At 41.5% G+C, this 14,678-nt stretch overlaps 1 protein-coding gene across 1 annotated transcript in view; it reads right to left on the bottom strand.

The window, feature by feature from the left end:
* Positions 1 to 2,436: 2,436 nt before the first annotated feature.
* ITIH2 (inter-alpha-trypsin inhibitor heavy chain 2) overlaps positions 2,437 to 14,678 on the bottom strand; it is a 33,965-nt gene continuing 21,723 nt past the window's right edge. Inside the window, exons 15-21 of the mRNA XM_028508052.2 lie at positions 14,346 to 14,515; positions 9,494 to 9,631; positions 5,954 to 6,067; positions 5,364 to 5,562; positions 4,640 to 4,812; positions 3,320 to 3,431; positions 2,437 to 2,655 (exon numbers count right to left, since the gene is read on the bottom strand). Coding sequence (XP_028363853.1) covers positions 2,508 to 2,655; positions 3,320 to 3,431; positions 4,640 to 4,812; positions 5,364 to 5,562; positions 5,954 to 6,067; positions 9,494 to 9,631; positions 14,346 to 14,515 — 1,054 coding nt within the window. The 3' untranslated portion in view covers positions 2,437 to 2,507. The remainder of the gene's footprint in view (positions 2,656 to 3,319; positions 3,432 to 4,639; positions 4,813 to 5,363; positions 5,563 to 5,953; positions 6,068 to 9,493; positions 9,632 to 14,345; positions 14,516 to 14,678) is intronic.

The raw sequence follows: 14,678 nt of genomic DNA, 5'->3' as shown, positions 1-14,678 counted from the left end.
GACAGACTGCATAAATGGTAAAGATGATTAATATATCTGACAAATACCAGCACTGTAATACCCCGGCTCTATACAAAATTAAATATTGATCAATTACCAGTGGGTTGCAAGGTGCTCCACAAAATAAACGTAATATAGGTAATTGTCAGGTTTTCCTTCATCACCAAGAGCATAATACTTTCAGAAACTAATCAAAAGGTGGACATGGAATAGTCCCTTCCTTTCCAATGATTCCCATTAATTTGGTTCCTTTGTTTGAAATTCAAAAGTAGTTGTTCATTTGTAATTCAAAGTTAATTATATAGAGAAGGCATATTTCTGGTATCAAGGGAAACGTGTGAACCATATTAAAATTTTTGCAGGCAATGAATTTCAAAAACAACAGCTATTAATAAGTTTTGATAATTTGAATAACATGAATTTAATTTTAAATCTAGTTTCTTTTTATAGGACTCTTGCTCCATATCTGTTGCATATAAATATGCATCCCGACATTTTCATCATTATTTGAAAAACACTGAAGCACAAATAAAATACTACAAATCAAATTAAACTTACCTAAAGGTAGCAATGTTAAAGTCAGTTTTTAACAAATAATAACTATAAGAACCCATTTTTGAAGTCTGTGTTGTATATTAGCATTTTAAGTAGTATTTTTGAAATAGGAAATGGAAAACAGATTTTTTTAAGATGTATCAAAGGTGACCAGTTTTTATAAATGAATGAAACTAAAAGGTATGCCACTTAGTACTGAGATTATATTACAGAAATAATCATATTTGTTTAAAATTTTACAATTATGTCAAAATATAATCACTTGCTTTTTTAACTATGGGTTGAGTATTCCAAGAAGAGGTACTTTTGTCCACATTCTAAAATGAAAAGTAATTGTTACCAAATTATAGAGAGAAAATTTCATAAAAATACCTTTCAGTTTTATAAGTAATTTTTATCAATTTGGCTGTGAAAATGTGTGCATTTCAGGAATGGATTTTAAAGATTTTATTTATTTTTAAAGAGAGGAGAAGGAGAGAGGGAAAGAAATATTAATGTGTGATTGCCTTCCACACGCCCCCTACTGGGGACCTGGCCAGCAACCCAGGTGTGTGTCCTGACTGGGATTTGAACCTATGACCCTTTGGTTCACAGCCCAGGCTTAATCCACTGAGCTACACCAGCCATGGCAGGAATTGATTTTTAAAGAGAAGTTATAAACAAAGGAAAACAAAGAATTACAATGGGTAAGACTTGGACTGTATTGCCAGAATCTTCTGTACAATGCAGACATGACAATCACCTGATTTCACCTTCTATTTCTTGTTTACTTATTTTGCCTTATTAATGCCATTAGCCTTTTGTTAGGACATAATTTGCCAGTTAACTTATTTTGAAATAAATTTAATCATATAAGGTTTAAAATGAAAGGGCATTACTCTTAGAAATTGCTTAGCTACAAACAAAATCAAAGACCTACAAGGAGTACTACTAAGGAAGGTGATCTATTAAATCAGTGTGAAACTTGTGGCTTCACAGACAGAGGGGCTTCAGGAGCATTTGGAACCGAGATTCAGAATCATAGTAACGTCAGTACTGCATGCAATTAGCCATCTGAAATGATACCCTGAGCAATGTTTAAACCTGAGGAATTGAAGAGCAACAATGTCTCCAAGGTGATTTTAGAATAGTCAGGGAGGCAAGACTGCTACAGGATTGTAATTTAATCAGAAGACATCTACCCAATTGTATTTTTATCTTACTTGGAGAAGGGCTAGTTTAACAGAATGAGAGTGGCAGCTAAGGCCTTGTGATGGCTTATTTTATGTGTCAATTTAGATGGGCTACAGGGTGCCCAGAGAGTTGGTCAGACATTTTACTTGGTGTGTCTATTTTGGATGAAATCCACCTTTAAAAAGGTAAATTGAGTAAACCAGATCACCCTCTTTAATGTGGGTGGGCCTTATCCAATCAGTTGAAGCACTGAACAGAAAAACCCCCACTCTCTCCCCAAGTGACTGCCTTTGGACTTCACCTGCAACATTGGTTCTTCCTGCTTAGCGGCCTTTGAACCAGAATGTCAGCTTTCCCGGGCCCACACCATTGGCCCACTTGACAGATTTTGGATTATCTGCCTTCATGATTATGCAAGTCAATTCCTTATACATTATAATTTACTCTGTTCTGACTCCATGCTCACCCTATAACCTCATAACTGAATTTCCCACATAACTGACAATGCAAAAAATGTACTCAACCTGCAAAGTTGAAGATCTGGGACCCTGCCTGGATGCCAGCCTGACTCGCCAAAGCAGCTTTTCTTCATATCGTCCTAATGAGCATACATTAGCATCTGAAGACACAACAAAACCCCAAAGCTTCTTTGTAAAGCATTTATTTTCTTCATATGTGTTAATATCTAGTTAGTTTTTTAAATTATTCAAACAAGAGTGACTGCAAGAGTGGCTGGGAAAATGTATATTTATACATGCAATTTCCGAAGGTAAAGTCCTTTAAGGCCATCTGAGGAAGCTATAGAGCTGAGGCACAAAGTAATCCTTGTAGTGTCCATCGATGAAACCCTTTCCACTGTTGTGTACAAACCAACAGGGAACATCTGTTCCAAACACTTGATCTGTTCGGTAGTCTTTCTGGAGGCCTCTGCAAGAAAAAGGGTGCGGGTGGTTATGGCACAGACCAAGGCATGCCAGCTGCATATCTCAAAAGGAGGCATGCTCCCCACCCTTGCTGCTCTTTGCGCCCCTTCCACCACCAAATCTGCCTGCTCCCGCCCATCTTCATGCCCCAAGTCATCAGAGTCTGCAGCTTAGTGTTGGAGGGACAGAATAAACCGTGTCCTTCGGTAACTCAAATAATCCTGACAGACTGACCAACATGGACTTTTCCAGCAAAGTAAAGAGGGCTAGTTAATTTAGAAGTGGAAGGGAGGTGGGAACACACCTCTCAAGTGTTGTGGACATAGCCTCACATGAGGCTATGAAGGCTCTAGCTTTAATTTTAAAAATCTACATTTTCTAGCATGATGGCATGTGGGTATTTTTACGATTTCCTCCTTTGATCGCCTTTTTTCAATTTTTCAGCTTGTGACCACACAGCTTCTAATGTATGAAGGTGAGAACAACAGATTAATTGTATATATGGAGTCATCACTTTCATCTCAAATGGACAAAACGCAGTGTCCTTATGCACAGGTTATGTATGTGCTCCTTTTGGATGGATCGCTTAGGTTGACATGGGTCATGCTGTGTGAGTCCAATGCTAGCAGGAGCCCTTTTTGTTACTCTCATATGCCTCCAAGGCTTACCTGGTGACAACCAACTTATGTCCTTTCACCTCCATGCTCGCCTCTGGCTTCTCAGGGTGTTTTCCGGGTCGCTCATTGAAGATGTGTATCTTTGGCTCGTGCATGAACTGGCCTGGTGAGAGAAAGGCCAGGCAGTGGTTTACATGTTGCCCAAGAATAAACAAAAAAGATGAGCTGGTTATTTGAGCCAAGGTACCAATTGTTCCTCCCTCCAGAATTTCTGGGGTAGAAAGGCATCCTCAGAGAAAAAGGGCACAGTGTCAGGAGAGATGGCTCCTTTCTGAGAGCAAATCCGTGCTGCTCACCCCACAGTCACTTTACATATGAGTCTGATCTATTGGATCTGAAGTAAAATCAAATCCCTGAGTCAGGTCAGGGGGTGAAGTTCAGCACATGAGAGCATAGCTCAAATCACAGGAACAGATTTATTTGGGATGTCAGAGGCTTACATTGGAACCATTCTTTGAAATGTAGGGAAGGTTGGCTTAGATGTGCTTATTATCACAGTCTCCGTCAGCCAGTTCACCTCTCTTCAGTTAGAAAAAAAACTTCACCATAAAACTTAAAGTTTACCTGCCTCTTCTCTTGCCCAGTTTGTGATGATGAAATCCAGGTTCTGGGAAACCTTGTTTGGAATGGTAAAGGTCCTCACTATACAGCATTACTGAATCACCCTGCACTGCTATGTTTCTTACTTTCTATATATTGTATGATGTTTGACATCTTAAAACCCCTGTCTGGCTCGGGAGGAACTGCCCTTCCCAGGCTAGCCAATTCTGAAAGATAGCGAAGGACTCTACCAGGACCATGCCTTCTGTATACAACTTACCAACCCAGAGGCAGACCTCATCTGCTGGCCTGTATAATGCAGAAGACATCATTCCAGGGCCATGTGCCAGGCAGCTAGAGACCACTCTATAGCCCAAAGTCCGTGCGAATTATTCAAAACAGCGAACCCTAATCGACCCTGCTCTGCCTTGTCTTTCAATGGAAACCCCTATAAGGGCTCTGGCCTGACACCATCACTTGCTCCTGCTTCCCCGACCAGAACCTGGTCTTCCTCCTGTGGTCTGGTACGGCCAGCCATGCCTCTTGTTTCTAGAAGAATCTGGTACTAACAGCTAATGTTTCTTCTAGTGGCATTGGCCTCTTTGTGTTGTCGCTCAGTCACCTTTACAAATTAAGACCCCGGCTCAGAACGTGCATCCTATGCTTTTGAGTTCACACCTACCACTTTCCCACGTTCTAACCACCATTATCCTAAGCTGCTCAGGCCCTAGTATGGCCCCACACTTGTCAGATGGTTAATCAACACTTTACCTATTAGTCCATGTGCTTTAGGTGAAAACTTGTCTGTGGAGGGAATGTAGATCCCCAAAAAGTCTACGTTGATCGGGTGCTTCTTCCAAACACGATGAAGTAACACAGAGAAAGACAGCTCCTTATCCAGGGTGATTGTCACAGTTTTCTCTTTCTTCAGCGAGACAAGCACCCTAGTGGAAAAGTGAAAACAGAATCAACACTTTGAGAGCACGCTCTTCTTAGAAAGTCACCCCTCTCACCCCTTATATGAACTCTCATTCCTCCCAGTAGAATCCTGCTAGCTTTCTAGGACCCTTACCATGTTTTTGCCACAAAATGCTGTTTTATTTCTCCATCTGTGAAATTCTGTCAATGTATATATTTTTTAAACAGATACTAAAGGGAAGTTATTACTCACAGGACACAATCATAGTGTATCTGAGCATTTCTGACACGAAGTTGCCTGTGGATTTCAGCTGATGGACTCAGTCACCTACCCAGCTTGGACTTATTGAGTACTTACTAAGTAGCAGGCACTAGGCTAGCACTGAGACACCTGGTGAACCAGACATAGGCTTCTGGCTGCTAGGAGCAGGCGGGTGGGTAGCAAGAATTTTTCTAAACATCAACTTATTCATATTTAAACTGATGATTTTAAGGTTTATGTTTATGTCTCAGATGTTGGGGTTTATTTATGTAATGTTTCAAGGACAGGCCCAAATTCAGACATAATAATACTTGCCTCCGATGAGTGACCTGGGCTGTGTCAGACCAGGATAAGACCGACGTACGAGTGCCCCAGTTCAGGGTGATGCTCTCAGTGCTAATTTCTATTTTCATGTCTTCATTTTTGAAATAAAATCCCAGTTTACCAAAATAGGTGCTTAGCTTTTTATTCTTGGGCTTCTTGGCACCAATGAGCTGTCCATTGACCAAAATCCCTACGGAGGTAAAAAAGTTTGTTTTCTCTCTTGGTTGCCATTCTTTTTTCATGTGTGGGCACCATAATTCAAACTTATAGAACTGGACATACTATTGTTATTTTGCTCTAGGATTTATATAACACTTTTTCCTTTGTAACTCTCACTATATAGCTGTAATTTATTATAGTTTAATTATATTACAAATTATGCTAGTTTACGCCAAGAGTATATTATTTATAATGGTTCAAACACTTAGGAATATATTTACAATTTTTTCTAACTAGTTATAGGAATTTGAAAAACATAGGACTTCTATTACAGTGAGAAAGGAAGAAATCCCAGGCAGTGGCAGTGCAGCGTGACAAAGATCTAATCGTCCAATTCAAATATCATATCTTTTTATTTTTACCTGATTCTGGATCCGAAACAAGGTTGAGGATTTTTCCAGGTTCTGAGTCAATGTTGAAACAAATATTCTTTTGACTTTTTGGTAGGTAAATGATGAAGTGTGGGTCATTTTCAACTGGAAAATATGTGAAAAAATGAAAATAAGAACATCATAGAAGGAAAGAAGATTTTGAAAAGTATTTTATTCCTAAACATCTTTAATTTCATAAGGACACATATTTACTGTGCCTCCCCTATATGCTAGGCACTGTTCTCGGCACCGGGAGCCCAGCGGTCCATACCCATTGTCCCTTTCTCATACAACCTCCATCAGAGCTTTAAGTTACTTTACAAGTGTGGTGGATACTTATTCGGTAGCTCTCACATACCATATTTTTCAGACTATAAGACGCACCCCCACTCCCCAAATTTGGGAGAAAATGGGGGTGTGTCTTATAGTAAGAATGTAGCTTACATGGCTCTGAGGGGCGGGGGGCATGGCAGGGGAGTGGAGTCACAGGTTATTAAACATTTTGCTACATTTTTTGCTTTAAAAAGTTTTGTCCTATTTTTCTCCTCTAAAACCTAGGTGCATCTTATAGTCTGGTGCATCTTATAGTCCTAAAAATATGGTAATCACTAGGCTAGAGATAAAAACAAATAAGAAAGGCACAAGGAATAAGACATATATACTCACTACACATGTATACATATATACTACATATGTGTAAATATATATATACAGTGAGTGTATAGATAGATAAAAAGGCATCTATTTTATTAAGTAGGCATACACAGTGCATAAAAATAAAGAAGAGAGAACATTATTTGTTAGCATACTGATTAATCTATTCCAAGAGCAATGAAAGATTAATCTGTTCCCAAGAAATTACTGAATACTGCTTTGTTACTGGACACCATTATTCCGGCTGATCTTGTTTGTTCATTTGTTTAACCATTCAACAAACATTTAGTGAGGAAAGAAAAAACTATGTGCAAAACACTAAATTAGGCCATGTTTGCTGTAGCTATAGGAAAGTACCAATTTAATGAAAGAGTGACAAAGACTCTCTCCTTGACCAAACTCTACCCAGGCTTCCCTGAACTTCTCAGCTAGGCCTCAACCTCTGGATTTCTGTGTTGGACTCTGCACTGTTCTATTTTAGCAAAAGATCTGCTAAATCAGTTTAACCAGAAACCCCACCCTCCACATCTGACCACCCTCATTCTCTGATCAGGTTCCTCGTCCCCACCACCCACCAGCTGATGTCTGATCATACCATCCTGCCTCCAGCAAGAATCCTGTTGGGAGTTTTAAGCCTGGACCCCCTTCCCCTGGTTGCTTCCTCTCAGACTTTTCATCCACTGCCCCCCACCCTGCTCCTTGTCTCTACAGCCCCACTCTCCCACACTGTATTTGCACTTGAGTGCAGTCTGTCTCCCCCACCGCCAAACCCCACTGCAGCCATCCCTATCCGCACAGTATCCCTCTTCAGATACAGTCTTCCTTACCATGCTTTCACAAATATCATGAATAATTTTGTTCTTTAACAGTTAGAACAATATTTTTCCTTCTTTCAAGGAAGCAGACATAACCACTAATGCAAGCTAAAATAAAGAAAATGATACAATAATAGCCCAAGCACAGTGCTCTGAGAATGAAGATGCAGGATGGTTGACGCCACCTGGGAAAGTTCAGAAAGGTCTTATGAGGGGCTTGGCTTTTGAACTAAGTCTTCAAGGTAGGAGGGGAAGAAGGGAAGACTAAAACACAAGAAAGAGAGATATTTTATTCTGAGCAGACAGAATGAGGAATGGCATAAAGGTAGAAAAATTGATGACTTGTTTAGAAAGTAACTCAGTGTGAATAGAGGATGGGTTCTTGAAGAATATAGAAAAAGATCAGACGAAAATGTAGGTGATAGAGACCATGGAACACCATGCTAAAGAGCAGACCTTTATTCTGTTGAATAACTAATAAAGGATTTTCAGAATACATGTGACATGATTTGAACTTCATTTTAGGAAAATGTTGGTTATAGTATAAGTTAAATACTGGAAAGCAGACATAGGAAGATCATTTAGCAGCTAAAATGGCAGTAACCCAGGTAAGAAATGTTAAATTTAAGAAACTAGGATGGTGAGTGGGATTGGAGAGGGAGGGAAAATTCAGGAGACATCTGGTAAAATCCATGATAGCTGGTAACTAGTAGAGAGGAACAACTCAGCACTACTGGGCTTCTAGCCTCAGTAATTGAAGGGATTGAAGAAGAAGAAGGTTTGAGTTGAAAACCAGCAGTGGTCGTGTTTTCCAGGAGAAAATGAGAAGAGTTAGCTGCCATCCAGTGACAGACTACTGTTTTCCAGATATTGTCACAAAGCTCCTTGCAAACATTAACTCGTTCTCCGAGCAGAGGACATGTGACCTGTCCAAGGTCACATCATGGAGTCAGTAAGTGCCAGAGCTATGGCTCTCACCCAGGCTGCCTGATTAAAGCCCATTCTCCCAACCACTCTGATGTGCTTGTTCATTCTCAAGTGTGTGTTCTGAAATTTAGAATTAGGAATAAACTCATCCAGGGCAGGAACAAAACCTGGTATTTCTTTGCACTCCTCATACCACCAAGCTCATGTATGTATTCAATAAATGCTTGTTTAATTGATTTTCTGTTGGAGCTGAGCACTAGAGGGCATTGTTAAAACACAGAACAAAAGGTTGCTAATTCTTTAAAACATTTTCTTAAATCACTTAATTATGCTTTCTTCTTCCTTCTTCTCAAATATGGTGTTTTGAAACATTTTTGTTCAAAAAATGTTTTTGTTAAAGATAACAATTGTTTTTGCCATTTTACTTATCCCTGATCCCACCAATCAAACCTTCTCGTAAGCAAAAGAATCAGTGCTGTCACACTGAGTGGATACAGGTCTAGGCAACAGAAAGAAACATCATGTTTAAGTTCATCTGCACAGCCTAAATTTTGATTACACTGAAAAGTACATTGAAGGTTCCCATGACTAACTTCACAGATTCCTAGGGTCTGGCTGGGGTCCATGGGCATAAGGGTCGCTCGTGTTTCTTCAGCTTCTACTGAGAACCAGGAAGGAACCTTATAGCCACCTTGCAGGGGAGGTATGAACATCCCCATTTTATACATGGGCTACCTGTGGGAGATAATTTAGATGAGGTCATGAGAGTGGGGTCCCCATGATTGGATTTAGTGTCCGTATAAAAAAGATCACCAGAGAGTTTGCCTTTGGTCTCTCTCTCTCCCAAGGTCATGTGAACTCACAGGAAGATGGTGGCCACCTACAAGCCAAAATACTGAAATCTACCTTGCTGGCACCTTGATCTTGGACTTCAGCATCCAGAACTATGAAAATTTCCGTTGTTTTAACTACACTTTGACTAACACATAGAGTTATCTTCTTTCAACAGAAGGCAGTGATGCCTATAAAAGTCAGCTAGTTTGCCAGAACACAGTAATTTTGTTGATGTATGGTGCTCTGCAGATTATGATCTGACGGAGACCTGGGATTTGAACCCATGTCGCAGTTCTCTCACCTCTCATCACATGCGGAGGAGGAGTGGACTCAAGCACGGGAGCTCCTACCACAGGCATTGGGATCCTGGGTGTCGGTGAAGGGTTGACCCAAGATGGGAGTGAAGTTGGAGGAACCTTGCTGCCGTAATACAGAGCACCTAGGTAGAAAAACCCATATCTATTAGTTTCCAGGTAAGTTACTTACGATTCCAAGATTTATGCAGACCCCAGATGTTCTCAGATAAGGTTTTCTCCTATTATTTTTATTCCTGAGTTCTCTGTCGTCATGCTGTGGGCTTGTTATAAGGCCCTCCTCAGAGTCTTGGACCTGAGCTGGGATCTGCAGCAGGAGGGGCGGTTTCATGGAGCGGGGGAAGGGCCTCATGCCTTCAGTACAGGCCGGAGAGATAATGTCCAGTCCACCCCTGGAGAATCCTGGATTACGGTTGGCACCTACCTGATGCATGGCCATTTACCCACCAAAAAGCAATCTGAGCAGTTTAGTTTCCCAAAGAGATTCCCGTATTGGTTACAAAAAGTTCATTTTGCTTTCTGATATCCAGTCAGTCTCCCTGTCTTTGAGAAGCAAATGCCAGCTCACCTAGGCATTTTATTTAGGTGATGCAGTGTCACTTAGATATGCCAGTTTACCTAGACAAATTTAGATGTCCCAATCTAATGTAACTGGGAGTCCAGAGGTCAGAGTTCCTTGAATCCTGGGCCAGTCTTGTATAGCTAACATCTCACTTGGACAAAATTGAAAATTCAGAAAACATTCCCTTTGCAGGGATGTCAAACTCATTTTCACTGGGGGCCATGTCAGCCTTGCGGTTGCCTTCAAAGGGCCAAATGTAATTTTAGGACTGTCTAAATGTAACTACTCCTTAACTAGGGGCAAGGAGCTCTACATTTGGCAGCCTTCTTGTGTCTGTTTCTATGTATTAGGTAGAGCTGCTATGACTCCCTGTCTTGGTAGCATGACCTAATATAGTAGGTGCCCTATAAGGTCCAGTGGCACAGCCTCTCCTGTCACCCAAGTTGGATACTCAAGGTGCAATATTTGTGTGAGCTGAGTACACCCTCCTCTTGTAGTTGAGCCTTGGTTGCTGTTGGCAGGTCAATGGGAGGGATTTACCCAGGCCAGTCAGCTGTAAGGACTAGCTGTGACCACTGACTGCCAATCTCTGCCCTCTATGGGGGATCAGCTATGCAGGGGTGGGATGGTGGTGCTCCAACACAGTCTGTAGCTGTCTACTGGATGTGCTGGTCCTGGGGTTTCCCAGGTGGTGCAGGCCAAGCTCAGCCACACATGTATTTTGCCTAGGGCACCCTGTCTGAGCTATAAAGCAATCTGAGATGGCTGCTACTTGTGCTGTGCTTGGAGATTCCCAGGTGAAGCCAAACTGTGAAACTAGGCTGGCCACTGTTAGTGCCAGGCCTGGGGCCACTTAGCAAGAAGTACAAGGGTTGGGGGCTTAGTAAGGCCTGCTGTTGCTTGTTTGATAGGATTTAGGAAGTTGTGAAGCATGAGCAAAGACCAGCCATTCATATGGAAAAGTAGCTTGGGTGGGGCTGTATGTTGGTCAGAGCAGTCTCTGGGGATCTCCATGATGGGTCAAACAATGTTAACCAGGCTGATGGAGTCTTAGATATGGTACCACCTTGCTGGCTCTGGAGGGAAGGTTTAGAAAAGGGACAATGACCTCTGTTTACCTTGATGGCAGAAACTCCAGTTTCTCCCTGTATACCACTGATACCTTTCAAGCTGCTACTCTGGTGCTGGAACTCAGAAGGAGTAAGTCTAAGCAGGTGAGTCCGTGTGTGGGTTCTTTAGCAGGAACTGCTTAGGGCTTGAGCAGTTTCTTTCATTGACTTAATCCCTGCTGGATTTTGCAGCCAGAAGTTATGGGGACTTATCTTCCTGGCACTGGAGCCCTGGGCTGGGGGGTCTTGTGTGGGGCTTGGGGCTCAGGGACTCCTTGCTCCTGAGATATCCCTTTCAAATGTTTATCTACCATATGTGGATGTAGGACTAGCCCATTTCTAATCTTCCCCTACCTTCCCCCCCTCCAACCAGTCTGGGTGGATGTGGTTTCTTTAATTCCATAGTTGTCAGACTTCCTTTCAACTTGATTATTTATCTGATGGTTCTGAGTGATGGTTGTTCTATATTTTAGTTGTAATTTTGATGTAGTTGTGCAAAGAGGCAAGCTTTATCTGCCTACACTGCCATCTTTCATGGTAGTTTTCATAAAACTCAATCCAGAAGAAAACTTTCAAAACTCAGAATCTTATGGAACAAGAAATTGAGAAAATTAAATTTGCATACATATTTTTCTTGTAGAGGAGAAGGATGATCAATAAAAGACTTTCAAGTATAAAATTTATTATGTTAGAATATGATTCTGCTAGAGATGTGAAATGAAAATATAGTTCATGTGGAAGTCCAACAACCAAGGATTTAAAGAAGCCACATTCACGCAGACCGATAGGAGGGGTGGAGATGTAGAGGGAGGTGGGAAGGCACGGAGAGGCACAGAGAGGCACAGAGCAATGGGAGTGGCATGGAGCTGTGGGAGTGGTGCAGAGAGGCAGAGGAACAAGGGGGGCGGGATGGGCAGTCCTACATTCACGTGTGGTAGGTATAAATTGGGAGGGATGCCTCTGGAGTGAGGGATCCCAATCTCAAACCAGACCACCCAGCAGCCCAGAGTTCCAGTGCCAGGAAGATAAATCCCCATAACCTCTGGCTGTATAAACCAGTGGAGGCTGGGTCACCAGAAGAAACTGCCAGATTATCAGGAGACTCCTTTTAAAGGGCCCATATGCACTTAGGACTTAGTGCATCCCCACCCCGCTCTGGGATTCAGCACTAGGGCAACAGCTGAAAGGGTACAAGTGGCATACAGGGTGGAAATAGGGCGGGTCCTGGGAGACACCTTCTTCCTAGGGAAACCTCCAAAAGTCAAGTAGCATTTTTGTCCCCTCTCTGAGACCTTCCCCCACACAGAGCCACAAAGCGGTGACATGGGTTGCCCTGCCCTGGTGATCACCTAAGGCTCCTCCCCACACAATGTACAGGTCTGCTTCTTTATAATAGGCCACACCACTAAGACAGGGAGTCAAAGCAGTTCTTCTTTACACACAGAAACAAGCACAAGGAGACTAACAAACTGAGGAGACAAAGAAATGTGGCCCATTTGAAAGAACAGAACAAAACTCCAGAAAAAGAATTAAACAAAATGGAGATTACCAACCTATCAGATGCAAAGTTCAAAATACTGGTGATTAGGATGCTCAAAGAACTCACTGAGTAAGGCAACAACATAAAAAGGCCCAGGCAGAAATGAAAGTTACATTAAGTGAAATAAAGAAACATCTACAGGGAACTCCCAACAGTAGAGGGGATGAAACTGAGTGTCAAATTAACAATTGGGAGCATAAGGAAGAAAAGAGGATTCAATCATAACAGCAAGAAGAAAAAAGAATTAAAAAAAACAAGGATAAAATAAGAAGGCTCTGGGACATCTCCAAATGTACCAATATCCAAATCATAGCGGTGCCAGAAGGAGAAGAGGAAGAGCAAGAAATTGAAAACTTGTTTGAAAAAATAATAAAAGAAAATTTCCCTAATTTGGTGAAGGACATAGACATACAAGTCCTGGAAGCACAGAGAGTCTCAGACAAGTTGGACCCAAAGAGAACCATACCAAGACACATCATCATTAAAACGGCAAAGGTTAAAGATAAAGAGAGAATCTTAAAAGCAGCAAGGGAAAATCAGAGAGTTACTTACAAATGAGTGCCCATAAGACTGTCAGCTGACTTCTCAAAAGAAACTTTGCGGGCTAGAAGGGACTGGTAAGGAGTATTCAAAGTGGTGAAAAGCAGGCCTACAACCTAGATTGCTCTACCCAGTAAAGCTATCATTTAGTATCAAATGGCAGATGAAGTGCTTCCCTGACAAGATAAAGCTAAAGGAGTTCATCATCACCAAGCAATTCTTATATGAAATGTTAAAGGGACTTATTTAAGAAACTATGATCAAAACTATGAACATTAAAATGACAATAAATTCTCAACTATCAACAACTGAATCTAAAAAAACAAACCAAACAAGCAGAACAGGAGCAGAATCATAGATATGGACATCACTTGGAGGGTTATCAGCTGGGAGGGGGAAAAGGGAGACTGGGGGAAAAGGTACAGGGATTAAGAAGCATAATTGGTAGGTACAGTGTAAACAGAGAGATGTTAAGAACAGTATAGGAAATGTGAAGCCAAAGAATTTATATGCACAATTCATGGACATGAATTAAGAGGGGGATTGCTGGAGGGGATGTGGTACCACGTGGAGTGGGGCAAAGGGGGAAATATCAGGATAATTGTAATACCAGATCAATAAAATATATTTAAAAATAAGAATATTTTAAAAAGAACAATATGAAATTTCTTGTAATGCAAATAGAATTTGTTCACATATTTTTTAAATGGATGATAGTAAGTGTCAAATCTGGTATTCAATTTCATTGGATACACTTAAAGGAGTTATATCACAGTTTCATTTTAAGACCAGACATTAAATTCATTGCAAGTACTTAAATAAGATGGAAAAAATGTTAATGTTGATTTTTTTTAAATGTATGAAGGGGTATACAAGTTATTGAAATTCCTTTGGAAAACATGTGAGGGAAACTGTTCAAAGGTCATGGCAATAAACTGTCCTGAAGGTAATTTGACAGAAGAGCTCTGCGGACAGAGGGTTGGGAGCTGGAGGTGGGCGGGAGTAGGAGAGGGGCAGAGGCCTGTGGACCCGGACTCAGCCTGCGGAAGCTGGCCCGCGGTGTCTCTCCGCCAGACCGACACACCGACCTGAGCAGCAAGTGTGGTCTTGCGGAGGGGAGTCGGCCAGCATGCGCTCGTTCCCGGCGTCATTCTCAATCACCATGGCTGTGAGCGGGGTCACTATGTGATGTTCCAGGGACATCTGCAGGATTGTTTTTGTAATTTTCTTTTTCTCAGCAGCTGTAGTAGCCAGGCTTCTGCGTTGGAGAAACAGAGACATTACAGAGGGTCACTTTAAGGCTGAGTTAAAGTCCCACCACCCCCACTTCTGGTATACAACCAGGACCCTGGGGGCCACGAAGAAAAATAGAATGAACTTAGTGTTTTATCTAGTCATGCAATCCTAAGGAATTTTTAAAT

The sequence above is a fragment of the Phyllostomus discolor genome, chromosome 1 (genome assembly GCF_004126475.2).
Source record: "Phyllostomus discolor isolate MPI-MPIP mPhyDis1 chromosome 1, mPhyDis1.pri.v3, whole genome shotgun sequence".
In the NCBI taxonomy this organism is placed as follows: domain Eukaryota; kingdom Metazoa; phylum Chordata; class Mammalia; order Chiroptera; family Phyllostomidae; genus Phyllostomus; species Phyllostomus discolor.
The sequence above is the reverse complement of the archived record's forward strand: the minus strand, read 5'-3'. Positions and strand labels throughout refer to the sequence as shown.